Source organism: Diadema setosum, chromosome 9 (assembly GCF_964275005.1).
Source record: "Diadema setosum chromosome 9, eeDiaSeto1, whole genome shotgun sequence".
Classification (NCBI taxonomy): Eukaryota; Metazoa; Echinodermata; class Echinoidea; order Diadematoida; family Diadematidae; genus Diadema; species Diadema setosum.
This window is the reverse complement of record NC_092693.1, coordinates 9,385,871-9,400,339: the sequence shown is the minus strand read 5'-3', so window position 1 is coordinate 9,400,339 and position 14,469 is coordinate 9,385,871. Positions and strand designations below refer to the sequence as shown.

Here is a 14,469-nt window from a genome sequence, read left to right as displayed (position 1 = left end):
AATTTAACCACTCGCGAAATCGTCAGGAAGTCTCGATTCGCGAAAATTTAGACTCGTGAAATATATGGCGAATACAGTATAAGAGAATAAATATAAACTGATTTTATGTTTAGGTATGGGAATATGCCTTTAGTTGCACCTGTATTAGCTGAAAGTAACATTTTTTCCAAATTTCATACTTGTATGTATATAAACATACATGAAAAATTGTGAGGGTATGACATCATCAACTTGCTCATTTGAATATTCATAAGGAATGGTCAAGATTGTTTTTTGGTCAAGATGGCCAAGTGAAAGACAAAAAGGGTGGCTCTAAAACTTTTTGCCAGCCCAATTCAGGCAAGCATTTTTTTTTTTTCTCACTGTTCCAAAACACATGCCCAACTTTGATAATCACTTACCATGGTCAATCAGGCAAATTCTTGGAATATCCATGTAGCACCTTGCATTTTAAGAATTTGATTCAGTCACCTGGCAACTGCCCTCGTACGACAATGTCTTTATTCATGTTTTACGTTGTATGTGGTGATAATATACAGTAGGCGTTTTCACGTCAGCCCGATAAAAATCCAAGCTCAAGATATTTTTGGCGATCGCAAATTAGCGCGCTATTTCATTTCCTATTCACATCAGCCCGAACATTATCAAATAGCGCGCTAGTTCGCATTAATTATCCTGCTATTTCGGAAATTTCCCGAGTTGGACTCGAGACATTTTTTCGATCAGTTAGCGCGCTTATTTGTATTCGCATTATCAAATAGCGCGCTATTTCGTGATCAGGTTAATTTCCCAAGTCAGAAAATAGCGTGCTATTTCGAAACATCGGGCTGATGTGAACACGCCTAATGAGGAGCTGTCGTCATTGGAATTGTTAAATGTACATGTACATGTACATTCATAGTGTGAAATCCTGCATCACAGATATTCTTTATGACAAATGTCATTTCGCCACTTTGTTTTCAACACCACGATGCTTCCTATCAGCTCAGACTATGCAAGCAGCAGGGTGCAATGTCCAAGACCAAGTGATACATGTTTGTATAAAAGTACATGATGTGCACTATATCCAAATGGCAAGGCTAGGACAAGATTGTTTGGTAGTGATGACATTTCCTGTATGTCTGAGACTGCCACCGCCACTGATAATAGTCTGTCATTTCTATCAATCAAGGCTATTGAATCGTAAAATTCAAGTCTTGTATTTGCTGTCTACAGGTCACCAATGTCAAATGGCCTTGTTGGAATTCTCTCGGTCAATTGTCTGACATCTTTTAGGGCATTGTTGGTAGTGTAAAGATCTATAGACTTTTGAAGAGTATGATCCTAGCTTGAAATTGCTTTGTTAGAGTTTAGCTAAACATGCAATAGTAGAAAACTGTCCCACTTAAAAACAAAATAAAAACAATCTTGTAATATTCAAGTGTCATGGTCTAAAGAAGATGCTAGAGCTGGGTTAAGGCTCTGATATCACCTTAAAAATTAAAAATACTGGCAATTTGAAAGATTTTTTTCTCTTTTTTTTCCAATCCAGAGCTTTTGCACTACAGCCAAGTTCTTGCATGTAAATGTCTTTCACCTATATTTCATTGTCAAAATATACTCAAAGATTACTTTCCTAAGTTTATATATTGTCTGTCTTACCTTTTAGGGTCTTAGAGATTTTTGTATACCTCTGTCTGAAGACTTACATGTACGTGGAATGATTGAATGATAATTCTAAAGTAAAAAACACTACCACGTATACAATCATAGCAGCATGATTTTCAATCAAAAGCTACATTACATACAGAACAAAAAGGGAAAAAAATGAGCAGTTTGCACTCAAACTGATGATTCCCTCCGTGTTCAAGGATTGTCGGCTCTTTCTGACAAGATTCAGAGTTTGATTGTCATTGCCCAAGTATCAGCTACAGTTGTAGCTGTATGGTATAGGCTCCATATGCTAACCACATCATGCCTGTTGAATTCTCACAGGAAAGGCTAAGGTCATACTGTGGTTATTGCGATTGTCTGTGTAAAAGACATCTGGTATTAGGGTGGGTCACCGATTGGCAAAATATGCTTAAAGCCCTGTATATTTTTGTTTCGTTTGTTTGGTTTTTATCAGAGTTTATTATTTTTCAATGAAAGTCAGTCTCACAGGGATTATCATCTTGCATGCCCATCCATTGACTGTAGGCTGTACCCTTCAAAGCAAAGATGCAAAGACTTGTGATGGACTATCACCTCTGTAAGCTACAACAACACAGATGGATATGTGGGCAACATTTCCACAAGTGATGATTTTTCTTTTTTTGTTTTAATCGATTCTCTGTAAGTCTTTAGAATAATTGTCATTCAGAGCTCACATACATGGAAATGTTAATTTGCCATTGTATGTTGTTGCTTTTTTGTTCGCAAAGCACGCTGAAATCAGATTTAGTTGTACATTCTTTGGGTATAAATCCTGAAACTGCAGTTTGTAGGTCTTATTTCCCAAAGCTTAGAAGAGTATCTTGAACAGAGATTAACTTTATGTTAACGTCAGATAATTAAAGTTGTGTTGGATAGTAAGTCATGCATGATGATCATGAAGGGCATAATGTTCCTTGCTGGAAATCATAACAATAGTACAGGACAGAATTGTAAAAAAACAAAAGAAATAGTGCCATAAAATATTTTCAATTCCCCTGTCAAAACTATGCCCATTACTTGATTGTGTGTTCATTTCCAGTGGTCAATGCCATGTATAACAATAACAAGTAAAATCTAAAGTGACAAAGAATATTAGGAGGCAGGGTTTGGACAAAAGAGGGTACAACTTCCTTTCAGCGTCGAGCATTGCTAGTCCCATGGAGCTACAAGCTCCATGCTATGTGGTTATCTTTGTTGGTGTCGTTGTATCCCCTTGGCAAAGTCTGTCATGTGAGAATGATTATTCATGGCCATGGGCAAGAAGCGTGTCATGGACAGACGCTTCCTTCCCAACCGATGGTTTGGCCCTCTTGGCTTGGAGAAGTCAGGAGAGCACCCCCCCCCCCCCTGGTTTCAGACCCTGTGTGATTGTAATGATTATCATATCATTCAATCTGTTGTTAAACTGTCTCCCTTTAGAGTAAAGTTGTGGGTAATTAAAAGCAGAGGATATTACACAAAATCAGGTGATTTGACTGAAAAAGTATAGAAATGTGCTTTTTTTTTTTCTTCTTAGAAATTCCAACTTTTATTTTTGTTAAGCAGTATACCTCCTGTCAATAATAATTAAAACCAAAATCAGGATACCCTTTCTGTATTTTAATCGCTGTAAATGCTGACAGTTTGAGAAGACTCACTTTTGTGTTGTCATTTGAGAATTTCTCTATGGCGTCAAGGATCATACCCTCCACAAATCTGTTACTTGAACACTTGAAATATGATTTTGCCTCAGTTGTGTGTGTTTGGTGGTGAGATTTAGGCAAAATCTTGATCCATGCAGCTTCTTTGCTATGGAAAAATTGTTGGCCCATACCAGGGCATGGTCTATTGGGCCAGCCTCAATGAACTTTGCTTAAAGATAACGTTTTGGTACCTCAAAAGTTTCCCTGAATTTCCTTGTCTTAGTTTGTGTTTCAGGTTAAAGTACGTTGTCTGTGAGACTTACTCGCCCCAAAGTGCTCTCATGTCTTAGTAATCATGCAATAATGGTTTCGTACCAGAGCCGCCGCCGTACGGCGGCGAGGTAGTATTGTACGAAACCACTGACTGCGACCAGCAGCGTGCTGCCCCATATGCATAGCTAACTGCGACCAGCAGCCCCATACGCATAGCGTAATGGGGCTTCGCATTGTAGCATTCAGGATCATGACAGATTTAGTATCGCGGGTAAATGTCAACTTAAAATCCAAAAATTTCTTCAATTTGAAGACTTACCAATTAAGTTGAAGTATTGAAAACAGGCTTCGGACAACGTTTGGTTCTGCCAATAGTCCCTTTCTGTTCGAATTGATGACTGAATGTGACTCGGTCGAGAGGACCTTGAGAGAGCTACATACACTGAATACTACGGCCAGCGCATGCGCACACAAACATCTTATCCATTCATGGATTTGAAATTTGTGCGCATGTGATGTGTTCGCATGCACTGGCTGTAGTATTCAGTGTATGTAGCTCTCCCAAGGTCCTCTCGACCGAATCACATTCAGTCATCAATTTGAACAGAAAGGGACTATTGGCAGAACCAAATGTTGCCTGAAGCCTGTTTTCAATACTTCAACTTAATTGGTAAGTCTTCAAATTGAAGAATTTTTTGGATTTTAAGTTGATATTTACCTGCGATACTAAATCTGTCATGATCCTGAATGCTACAATGCGAAGCCCCATTACGCTATGCGTATGGGGCTGCTGGTTGCTATGCATATGGGGCTGCTGGTCGCAGTTAATTGCATGATTACTAAGACATGAGAGCACTTTGGGGCGAGTAAGTCTCACAGTGTTAGTTATATGAAAGGTACTTTAACCTTTTATCATCTTTAAATTTCATTATTTTTTTTTCACCTATGTTATTGCACAAAAGTTATACAGGTGTACAACTTTATAGATTTTTCCACATTTTATTGTCATTTGCCTCAGTTGTGTGTGTTTGGTGGTGAAATTTAGGCAAAATCTGGATCCATGCAGCTTCTTTGCTATGGAAAAATTGTTGGCCCATAACAGGGCATGGTCTACTGGGCCAGTCTCAATGAACTTTGCTTAAATTTCATCATTTGTGTCGCCTATGTTATTGCACAGAAGTTATACAGGTGTATATCTTCATAGATATTTCCACATTTTATTATCATTTGTGCAGTAGTTGCATGAAGTGAAAAATGCACAATGTCTGAACCACAAAATATATTACAGTTACAACACAGGCATGTCAATGCAGATTTTAAAGGAGCTGTACGGTTTTTGTTTTTTCAGCAAAAATTTCATTTTGGACAACAATGCGAACCAAAATTGTGTGCAGTGTGTTATCAGTGATTGGTCAATGATCTAAAAATAAACCACCGTTTGAATTCAGTCCACTGTCTCAATCTTGCATTGAATGATGATGATGATAATGATATTTATAAAAATGGTAACATTTTTGCCATAAAAATATGAAAAATGAATTTTGAGCCATTGTGCATGTGTGTGTGTGTGTAGTAGATGATTATATTCATGAGAGAGAGACGACAGCACACACACAAGCACACACAGCATAACACTGCATAGAATGATGTACTGACATTCGATCAATGGTATTGCTCTTCATATGTACAGTGTAGCTGTCCAGTTTCCTTGGTCATAAACTATCCTGATCTGTTGTTTGTATGTCACTGAGTTTGAGCAAAGTCATTCCCCCAGAAAGAATACCATGGTACAGGATGCATATAGCAACCTTTGATGTTGACATAGAAGAGCAAAACATGGAGGTGCCATGCAAGAAATATTGCAAAGGCATGTGAGCTCTTCATTTGGATTCACAGAGCTTTGAAAATGTTAGAAAACAATTTTGATATTAATCACTGTATGGACAAATTGTGTACTGAGGTACGCCTATTAAAATGAGATGTTCTCTTCTCATGAGGAATGGATGCAAAGTGAATAAACTTACCATCCATGTTTTAAAGTGAATGAGGAATTTAGGCGAAATACATATGTGGATACAGTGAATGTAGAAATATTGGTAGTACACATCACTGAAGTTCGAGGGAATTCGGACGATCCGTTCAAAAGTTAGGAATTTTAAAAGTTTAGGCAAAATCCATGTTCTGTCAACTCTGGATATTCAAAGAGGACTGCAGCAATTTGCAGTGTCACAGTTGGGCAGTGATACAAAGAAAATATCAAGAGATTTCGACATATTTTCAATTTTCTAGCATGATTAAAGAGCACCTGACTTTTTGACAGCAGGGGGCAATATATGCCAGCAACAAATCAGGGAATTTGTGCTTTCCATGAAAAAAGGAGATTTTGTGAAATCTCTTTCTATTTTTTGTATATTGTACGTAGTCTGACTGTGACATCAAGAACTGTTGTACAATTTGTAGTCTTTTAGCAATAGGGGGTACTAAAACTTTAAGAATTAATTTAATAGTATTGAATGGATTGTCTTGTTTTCATCAAACTTCAGTACTGTGTTGTACTAATATTCACCCAATCCACATATATGAATGGGTAATAATATATTATTATTATTTTTTTTTTTTTTATGTGAGCAGTGATGGTGCATTGGTGTACAATGTATGTTCCACAAGACTGCAATGTTTTACAGTACCAAGGTACTTGTGAAACATAATTTTTGCAAACCCAATTTTGTTTTTTGACTGTGACCAAAGCAAGAGACACTATCTAAAAAAACAACAAAACAAAAATATGATTTTTATTTGATTGTTTTTTTTTGTTGGGACTCGGAAATGAAGCTACAGCTTTGTAAATCATGTTGATGTGCAGAACTTTGCACTTCCTGCAAAAGTCAGCCAAGTCTGCTTGGAGTGAAGCGCTTGGAGTGACAGTGATTCTACAAATTATGTCCCTGGTTACATGTTTAAGTTCATATTTTAGTGGTAAAAGTTCACTTTCCTATATCCTGTGTCAGGATTAGTAAATGTCATATCCTGAAGAAGAGAAAGAGTGCCAAAGAATTAGTCTTAGTTCTCAAATTACGTCAAAGAGGATTTGCACCATTTCATTCCTTCTCATATTACAAGTGAATGTATTAAAAAAATGCACTCATCAACATGTGTTTATCTACTGGTAAACCGTGCACCCTACATGTCTCCAACATATTTGTAAACACACACACACACACACACAGTACAGCTGTACATTGCTAGCCTCAACCAAGTAAGCAACAAAATCTTGCTTTTCATTAGCACTTTTGTTTTGTATTTAAAGGTACAACTGTAGTACTCCATATTAAGCTACAGGTAATGTTAAGGGGATTGTTGCACTTGCACAGACCACATTTATTTTAACAATTCAATCCTGAGTCAGTCATCCAATGTTTTATTGCTTTTAATTGCACGCCTTTTGCAGCTGTACCTGTTCTAACATTCACTTTTGGGGAAAATGAATTTGACAAACACATGTGTGGATTAAAACAAATAATACATTTTCATCTCCTTGTATGCAGTTATTAAATTCTACAGTAAAGGAGAGAATGACAAGAGAGAGATAGCTTCATGGCTGTTATGTCTGGCTTTTTTTTTTTCCTTCTGCTTGAATCATGAATCCGTGGTTTTGCTGCCCAGATCAAAGAACAGTGTAAAATAAAGATTGCCTGAGTTTCATCATTTATTATAAAGAAATCTAAAATAAATGTAATATGCACACATACTGGTGATGAATATAAAGTTGCACATGATTTGTGACAAGAGTCTGTCACATTTTGCTGAAAAATTACAGTTGAACCTCTCTTATCTGGCCTCCCTTTATCCGGATCTCTCTATTATACGGACGCAATCTCGCCGTGATTTTTTTTTTTTTTTTTTTTTTTAATAATTACGGGAGGAAAGGGGGATTCCCAACTCCTTGAGAACTCCTACACAAACACTACTTCCAACATTAACATACACCTCTATTTTGGGGTCTGTTACTGAGTGTAACAATAAAAAGGTTGCAGTATACACATTACTACATGTGGTACTACAATGGGCTACATCAGTACATGTGTATGTATATAATGTATAAAGCATTGAGTCTCCCGTATCCGGCCAAATCCCTTATCCGGATGAGCCCCGGTCCCGACTTGTCTGGATACAAGAGGTTCAACTGTAATCTACAAAAAGAAGAACAAAGAACAAATGTTACATGTATGTCACGTTCACTGTGGAAAATGTCCTTGTTTCAGAGAAAGGGATTACAAAAGGACATGATGTAGCAGCATCTGAAGCCAGCTGTAAATGCTAACAGTTTACCTGACATAGCAACAGATACAGTCAACCTTGCTTAAGTTGCCCTCGCATGTTAGAATCGAATAATCACCTAAGTCGAAGATCTTTTCGAGTTCTCTTTTCTTGAAAAATTTTCCATTGATTCTAATCTCTCATAAGTTGAATTTTCTCTATAAAGTTGAAGCTATTTCTTCAGTCCAAATAGATTTGTAAATGCAATTGTAGTGTGAATGTTACATGTTGTATGACATTCATTCGAAAGCTGTCTGCTAGAATTGAAGAAACAGTGAATAGACTGAAGCAAACTTATCAGCCTGGGAAACATCCATGTATAGTTTAAATTCATTGTAAAAGTGCTTACCCCATCCTGCTTCCAATAGAGAGAGAAAAAAACAACAACAAACAAACCCAACAATCAAAAGACCGATGGAGACAAGAAAAAAAAAATAACATAAAAACATGTTGAGGCCCTTGAAAAAAACTGGCCCAATATGAATTCATTATTTCTGCTAAACATTGCATGATGCAGGACATGAGAAACAGAGCACTGTATGCCAAATGAATGCATGCACTTTGCAAAATTGCTATCTTTCTGTACTAACAACAATCAAATAGGAAGAACCATACATGTACAATTGATCAGTGATCATGCCATCAGGTAGGTAGATTTTGTCACACAAGGGATGGATATGAACTTTATAGTAGCTTCTTTTGTTTTGCCTTTTTAAAGATAGGGCTTCTCATCACTCATCCAAGTATTATGTTAATCTGTGTTTATCTGACAGCAAGCCAAGGTGACGGGCACTGAAATTACTACAGGAGAGGGCTACAAGGAGCAGAGAGTGGTAAGTGCAGCTGGAATGAATATATATAAGTGTCGCACGGAATATTTCATTACGACGTTTCGTCGACAAAATGACCATTTCGTGGACGAAATGTTAATTTCGTTACAAAATGATGTCATTTCATTACAAAATATTCATTTCATCGACGAAATGACTGATTTCGAAATGAAATATTCCATGCGACACTCTACCTTTGTGAATTGGGGCCATTATTTCTGAACTTAAAGGGAAGTTTCACTCTGTGTTCAAGTTGACCTCTGCAAAAAAAGAGTGAGGTTAAATGGATGGTATGGCTCAGGGATTTTGAATTTATCACAAGAAAAAGTAACAAATTCTTAAATGTTAAAGTTTGACATGTTTTCAATATGGTCATATAATATAAATATCCCGTAAAATATGGGTTTTCGTAATGATGTTTCTCTTTGGAACTATAAACCATTCTCCTACATATGAAGCCTGCATTTAATACACGATATCTTTTGCAAATCAAGTTAGATATGAGAGAAAAAATCTTATGATATTGATTTATAATAATAATATTTCATCTTTGTATCATCTCTCAGTGATATGGGTTGTATGCTATAGTGAGGCTCAAGTAACTTTCCTAGAGATGTCTTACATGTTTTTGCCTGTTAGGTTCGTATTCTGTTTGACGAGACATTCTACAACGACAGTGAAGAAAGCTTCAGGGTCTTATGCATCGATCGCCTGCTAGAAGGAGGAACGAGTAAGTGTGATGTAGAGCACATGCCTTTTAAGTACCATGGTAATGATTCAATCCATTGTGTTTGACCTGTGTATGTACCTCACTATCTCGGTCTGTCTATCTGTCTGTCTGTCTGTCTGTCTGTGGTCCTGTACCTTTTTTAATGCTTATTATGCAAATGTGGGATAATAAAATTGATAAGTGTGACATTTTTTGACAACTTGGTAACATCTGCAGCTGCAAGAAGACGATCATGTACCATTCTAAGCAAGGGACAGGAGGAGACCCGCAAGGTTTGTGAAATGGCCAATATTAGGGGTTTACTGCAGTCAAGAAATACTGTATACAGCATATATTTTGCAGGCTTTTATTTTCGTGAATTGGACGAGCTGACTGATATTCATGAATTTTACAACACTTGAAAGTATCAACTTGATTCCGACATGAATGCGATGTGCATGCGAACATTTCTCTGTACATTACTTGCGACATTGTTGGGAAGTCCCGATTCACACAAAAAATAGATGTGCTAAATATATGGCACTTACAGTCAATAATCAGAGACTGTTGAGTTAACTCGATGCATGCGGGGGATTTTTTCTTTTCTTTTCTTATATGACGCTGGATTAATCGGGCACTTGCAAAGTTTCAGTTTTCAGATGCAATAAGGCCAAGAAATCTCACAAGGAAACAAACTTTCATATGTTTATCTTATCTGTTGTACTGATTGTATTTTGTGTCCATTGATAATGTGGAAAGTCCCAGTTTTTTTAGTTTTGACCAGATACAATAGAGAATTACAGGCACTCTTCTGATGACATCATGCATACAAATTCAGCATGTCATTTTCCCAGATAAATTACATTGCAAATGCAAATATAATTACACAATTTATCCATCATTTTGGCACAATGCGGATGCGTGCATAGCAATGATTTCTGTGGCTTTCTCCTTTTAACCTGTTTCTTCTTATGATGATGATTTAATATGATAATTTATTAGTTATCATTGTAATCAGTGGTAGTAGTGGTGAGTGGAGGTGGTAGAAGCAGTAGGAGTGGTAGTAGTCATAGTATTTCACTCTTTCCTATTGTCATTATTTTGAAGCCTCTGTCCCAAAGAATGCCAGAGGCTTTGGGCTTTCTGTCTATCTGTAAAATACCTCATTGTTGTGGAGGAAGAATTACTCAGTGAATTTCCTTGGTACAAATTGTACCTGGCTTAGATACTTTCTTCATGAGATGTGGCTAATGCACTGAGTAGATTAGGAGCAAAATCCCTCAAGGCCAAAGGTCAAAAAGTCTTTTTGAAATTTGGCTGGAAATTGGCATACTGTAAGAAGTGGCTACAACATCCTGGAATGACCAGTGGTGATGAAATTTGGTAGGATGGGATAGACAGTCATTTGCATGAAATGATAGCAGTGAGGGGTGAAGGGTCAGAGTCAAAGGTCTTCATACTTTTGCAAAAGACGTCATTTCCAGTCACCACATCTTATACATAGGAATGTCCTATGATAGTACATTTGTTTTTTAATATCTCCTGGTATGGCAGAAATGAAATAGAAGCTGTTATGGTAACACTGAATATACAGTTGGGTGAATAAATATAGGTCACAGAATACAAGATCACCCACAAAAATGATTATTGAGATTGTTATTGTTTTTTTTTTTTCCCTCCCGGTATTGCATTTATACAATGTAAGTGAAAAAAACAAAACAAAACAACTGCAGGTAATTCACTAAATACACAGTTGGGTTGAGGATATATGGGTCACAAAATACAGGATCACCCACAAAAATGAGTATGCATGGACTGGAGGTAGTTAAGATCTATGACCGTGTTTCTGTAACTAGTTGACCAAGTGAGCATAATTCTCAGATAACTAGCTGATGTCTATCAACAGATGACTAGTTGTAGTGCACACATTTTCATAGGGATGAAATTGATAGCAAACAAAAAGCAAACTCTGTATGATGGCAAGAAGAGATAATTTCTCGAGAGTACAGTTTAAATGTAGGACAAGGTTATATGTACCAGTATTGATAGCGTAAATGCTCTATTTTCAATGTGCTTGCTTGACAGGTTCATTGCAGTATAATTACTCTGGATTAAGTCAGTTCTTATGTGTACCATATGCATCTTTATAATTGGATATTTTAGAGAAATGTCAGCAAAGTACATGTACAAATGTATGTGTTTCGAGGACTATGTGAACATGTGAACACTAGGTACGGTATGTGAATAATTAATTTCACTTTGAGTTAAAGTACAAAATTTATTGGGCCCTAGGTTACAGATGAATCATGCATGCATATTTCAGTACAGTAGATTTCTCAACCCATTTAATTTTTTCAACATCAATCCACATGCCTCAGTTACATTTTTAATAAATTGAAGACTTTTCTACAATATTTGTTCAAATTGCTGTCTACCAAGTCTACTCACATGAACAGGCTGACATAAGATACACTGTATGGTTATACATGAGAGGTCAAAATATTTTGGCTTCATCTACACCTTGATAACATCTACCATGTAGGATTATCTACTATGATCGCCCTCCCACAGGCTTTTAGACCAATGTATGCTCTTTATTCAGTGCCTAGAAGTGAATTTGATTGAAGTCAGGTGTGTCCACAAGTATACACTGTATTATGCACCACCCATCACCCATTTTTCTGAACTGGTTTGTGTGACACTTACATTATCAAATTTGCACCATTTCTCATTTTGGTTTACATTCCATCATCATAGTTATCTCTGACAGCTGTCTGTGCATGACATGTGTCCCCTTTCTTATGGCTCAAAGATTTTACTGGGGTTGGTTATGGTCTTTGCGTACATGAAAGGAGTGGGAAGTTTAAGTCACTCTTTTGAGAGGTGTTGATGTACAATGGACAGTTTCTAAATCTGGCAGTGGATTGTACTCTGTCGTGCCTCCTACAGAAACAAACTCAGTAAAAGTGGCTTGGCATGTATTAGTGACATTTTGCCTGCACTTTGCATTGTCAGGCAAGCCTAAGCTCGCAGCATCTGTGACACTTGGTTTACGTTTTGTCTCAACATGGGAGGTTTTCGTGCTGTCTGATTTTTTTTTTTTTTTGTCCAAAGGATCTGAGTCTGCTATGTGAGATCATGGTAGGTCCATGGTGAGATGCAACATCCTTTTTGGAATTCTGCACACTTTCTGATGCAGCATGAAAGTGTTTCTGAAGTGAAGACAAGTCTACTTGGATTGAGACACTTAGCAAGAGGAGCTTGACATACATCTTGCAGTAGCTTACTTTTATTAACTTACAACATTAGTAATTGAGTCATTTTAATCATTTACCCGGTGCAATGCATTAGCAAAATTCTGGAGACATCTGAATGTTTGAGTCACGATGTGATCATGTGCGCTCATTCAGTATCGCCTTCTTAATTTGTGATGTTGATTGTAAACAGGATTTTATTTTGTTCTTACATAAGTAATTTCTCAGTGATGTGATGGAACACTGCTGCTGTGACGCATGATCGCTGTCTTTCTTGCACCTTGTGAGCACATGCAAGTTTGATTTATCAGCCGTTTCTTGAAGGCGTGATGCCAAGTGCTCTAAACCTGACCCCTGACATTGTGTGAGATGGCCTTACTTATGTTATGACTGAATGTTTCTAGTATCCGAGTGTCTCGTATCAGCGTTGCAGATCTAATTTTGACTAGTGCGTCAATTTTCTCAAATTTTTGTGACGTGTCTCATCCATACAATGTACGTGCCGAACGTCGGCCACACACTTTGAGGATATTTTCTCACAGTTATGTTGCTCGCGTCAGCCAATTGAAATTATCACCGTCATTTAGGCCATTGCAAGAGAATGCGAGGATGGTAGGCCGATGTTTGAATGCCTGGTGGACAGCATTCTCTGAGCATATATAGCCAGGCTTCCTGCAACAATTACTTTCTGATTGACTATTCTATGCCATGCCATACCATACTTTCAATACCGGTACCTCTGTGTAGGTTTGTACTCATGGTTTCAACGCAATCTTTGTACAACCACTTTAATACATGCAGGCTGTGGAATTGATCTTCTGTGATCTCTGAAACTCCTATCTCACATTTCAAGGTGCACTTTTCTTGCTGCTAGTTTTGATACCAGACCAAAGGAGGAAAGCAGTCAGCTGAAGGTTTGGATTGTAGAAAGTGGATACATTCAAAACTCAAGGGACCTTGGTGCACTTGTGGACTGCAGCGATCTAAAGGACCCACATTTTGAATTTGTTAGTCTGTTTAGCAGTCGCGCTCTTAAAAGTTCTAGCATAATATCAGCAGTGCCACCTGTTGAATTAATTTTTGTATCGTGAGATCGTCGATTTATACCTTAATCAGCATGGTGGGCTTCATGCTTGCAGTCACCTTCAAACCAAGATGGTGGCCTTTCAGGCAAGACTCCTTTTCAGACTGTGAGTAAAAAAGTCTGATTTTTCTGTGTGATAGTGGCATAAAATGTATTTCAGGTGTGCTCTATGATTCTGCTCTGATGAAGATGTCTGAACAAGCTTGTCCGTGTTATGTCAATTACTTGTCACTAACTTTCCTGTGGTTCAGCTGACCCTGATGTTGTGTACAACTGCTCTTACTTGTGGTGACCAAACATTTCATTGCACTTTAGTTATATATCTGTGTGTCAAGGGGTACAGACATGCATGGCTGTGTAAATGAATATGATTGTTCTCTGACTACTGTGTAAAGTGAAATTTCATTTAAAGAGGAATTTACCTCAAATATACACTTTACATATATGGATTCAATTCGTAGAAGAACATCAAAAATATTTTTAAAATAAAAAAGTACACATTCATTTGACTTAATACTAACATACAGATTGTATGTTAAAGGGGATGGCTAGTAACTGATCAGTGGGAATCAGTGGGAATGCTGGGGGATGATTGTTCCAATCCTTGAGGGATTCATTTAAGAGTACATTATATATCTATTGTTGTGTGAAAATTATTTGCTTTAGAATGGTCTCATATTTAAGTAATGTGCAGTTTAATGTTTCC

The 14,469-nt window shown here is 37.2% G+C and overlaps 1 protein-coding gene across 1 annotated transcript in view; it reads left to right on the top strand.

The window, feature by feature from the left end:
• LOC140232944 (ankyrin repeat domain-containing protein 27-like) overlaps positions 1-14,469 on the top strand; it is a 40,676-nt gene that overhangs the window by 5,437 nt on the left and 20,770 nt on the right. The window contains exons 4-5 of the mRNA XM_072313053.1: positions 8,660-8,719; positions 9,356-9,446. Coding sequence (XP_072169154.1) covers positions 8,660-8,719; positions 9,356-9,446 — 151 coding nt within the window. The remainder of the gene's footprint in view (positions 1-8,659; positions 8,720-9,355; positions 9,447-14,469) is intronic.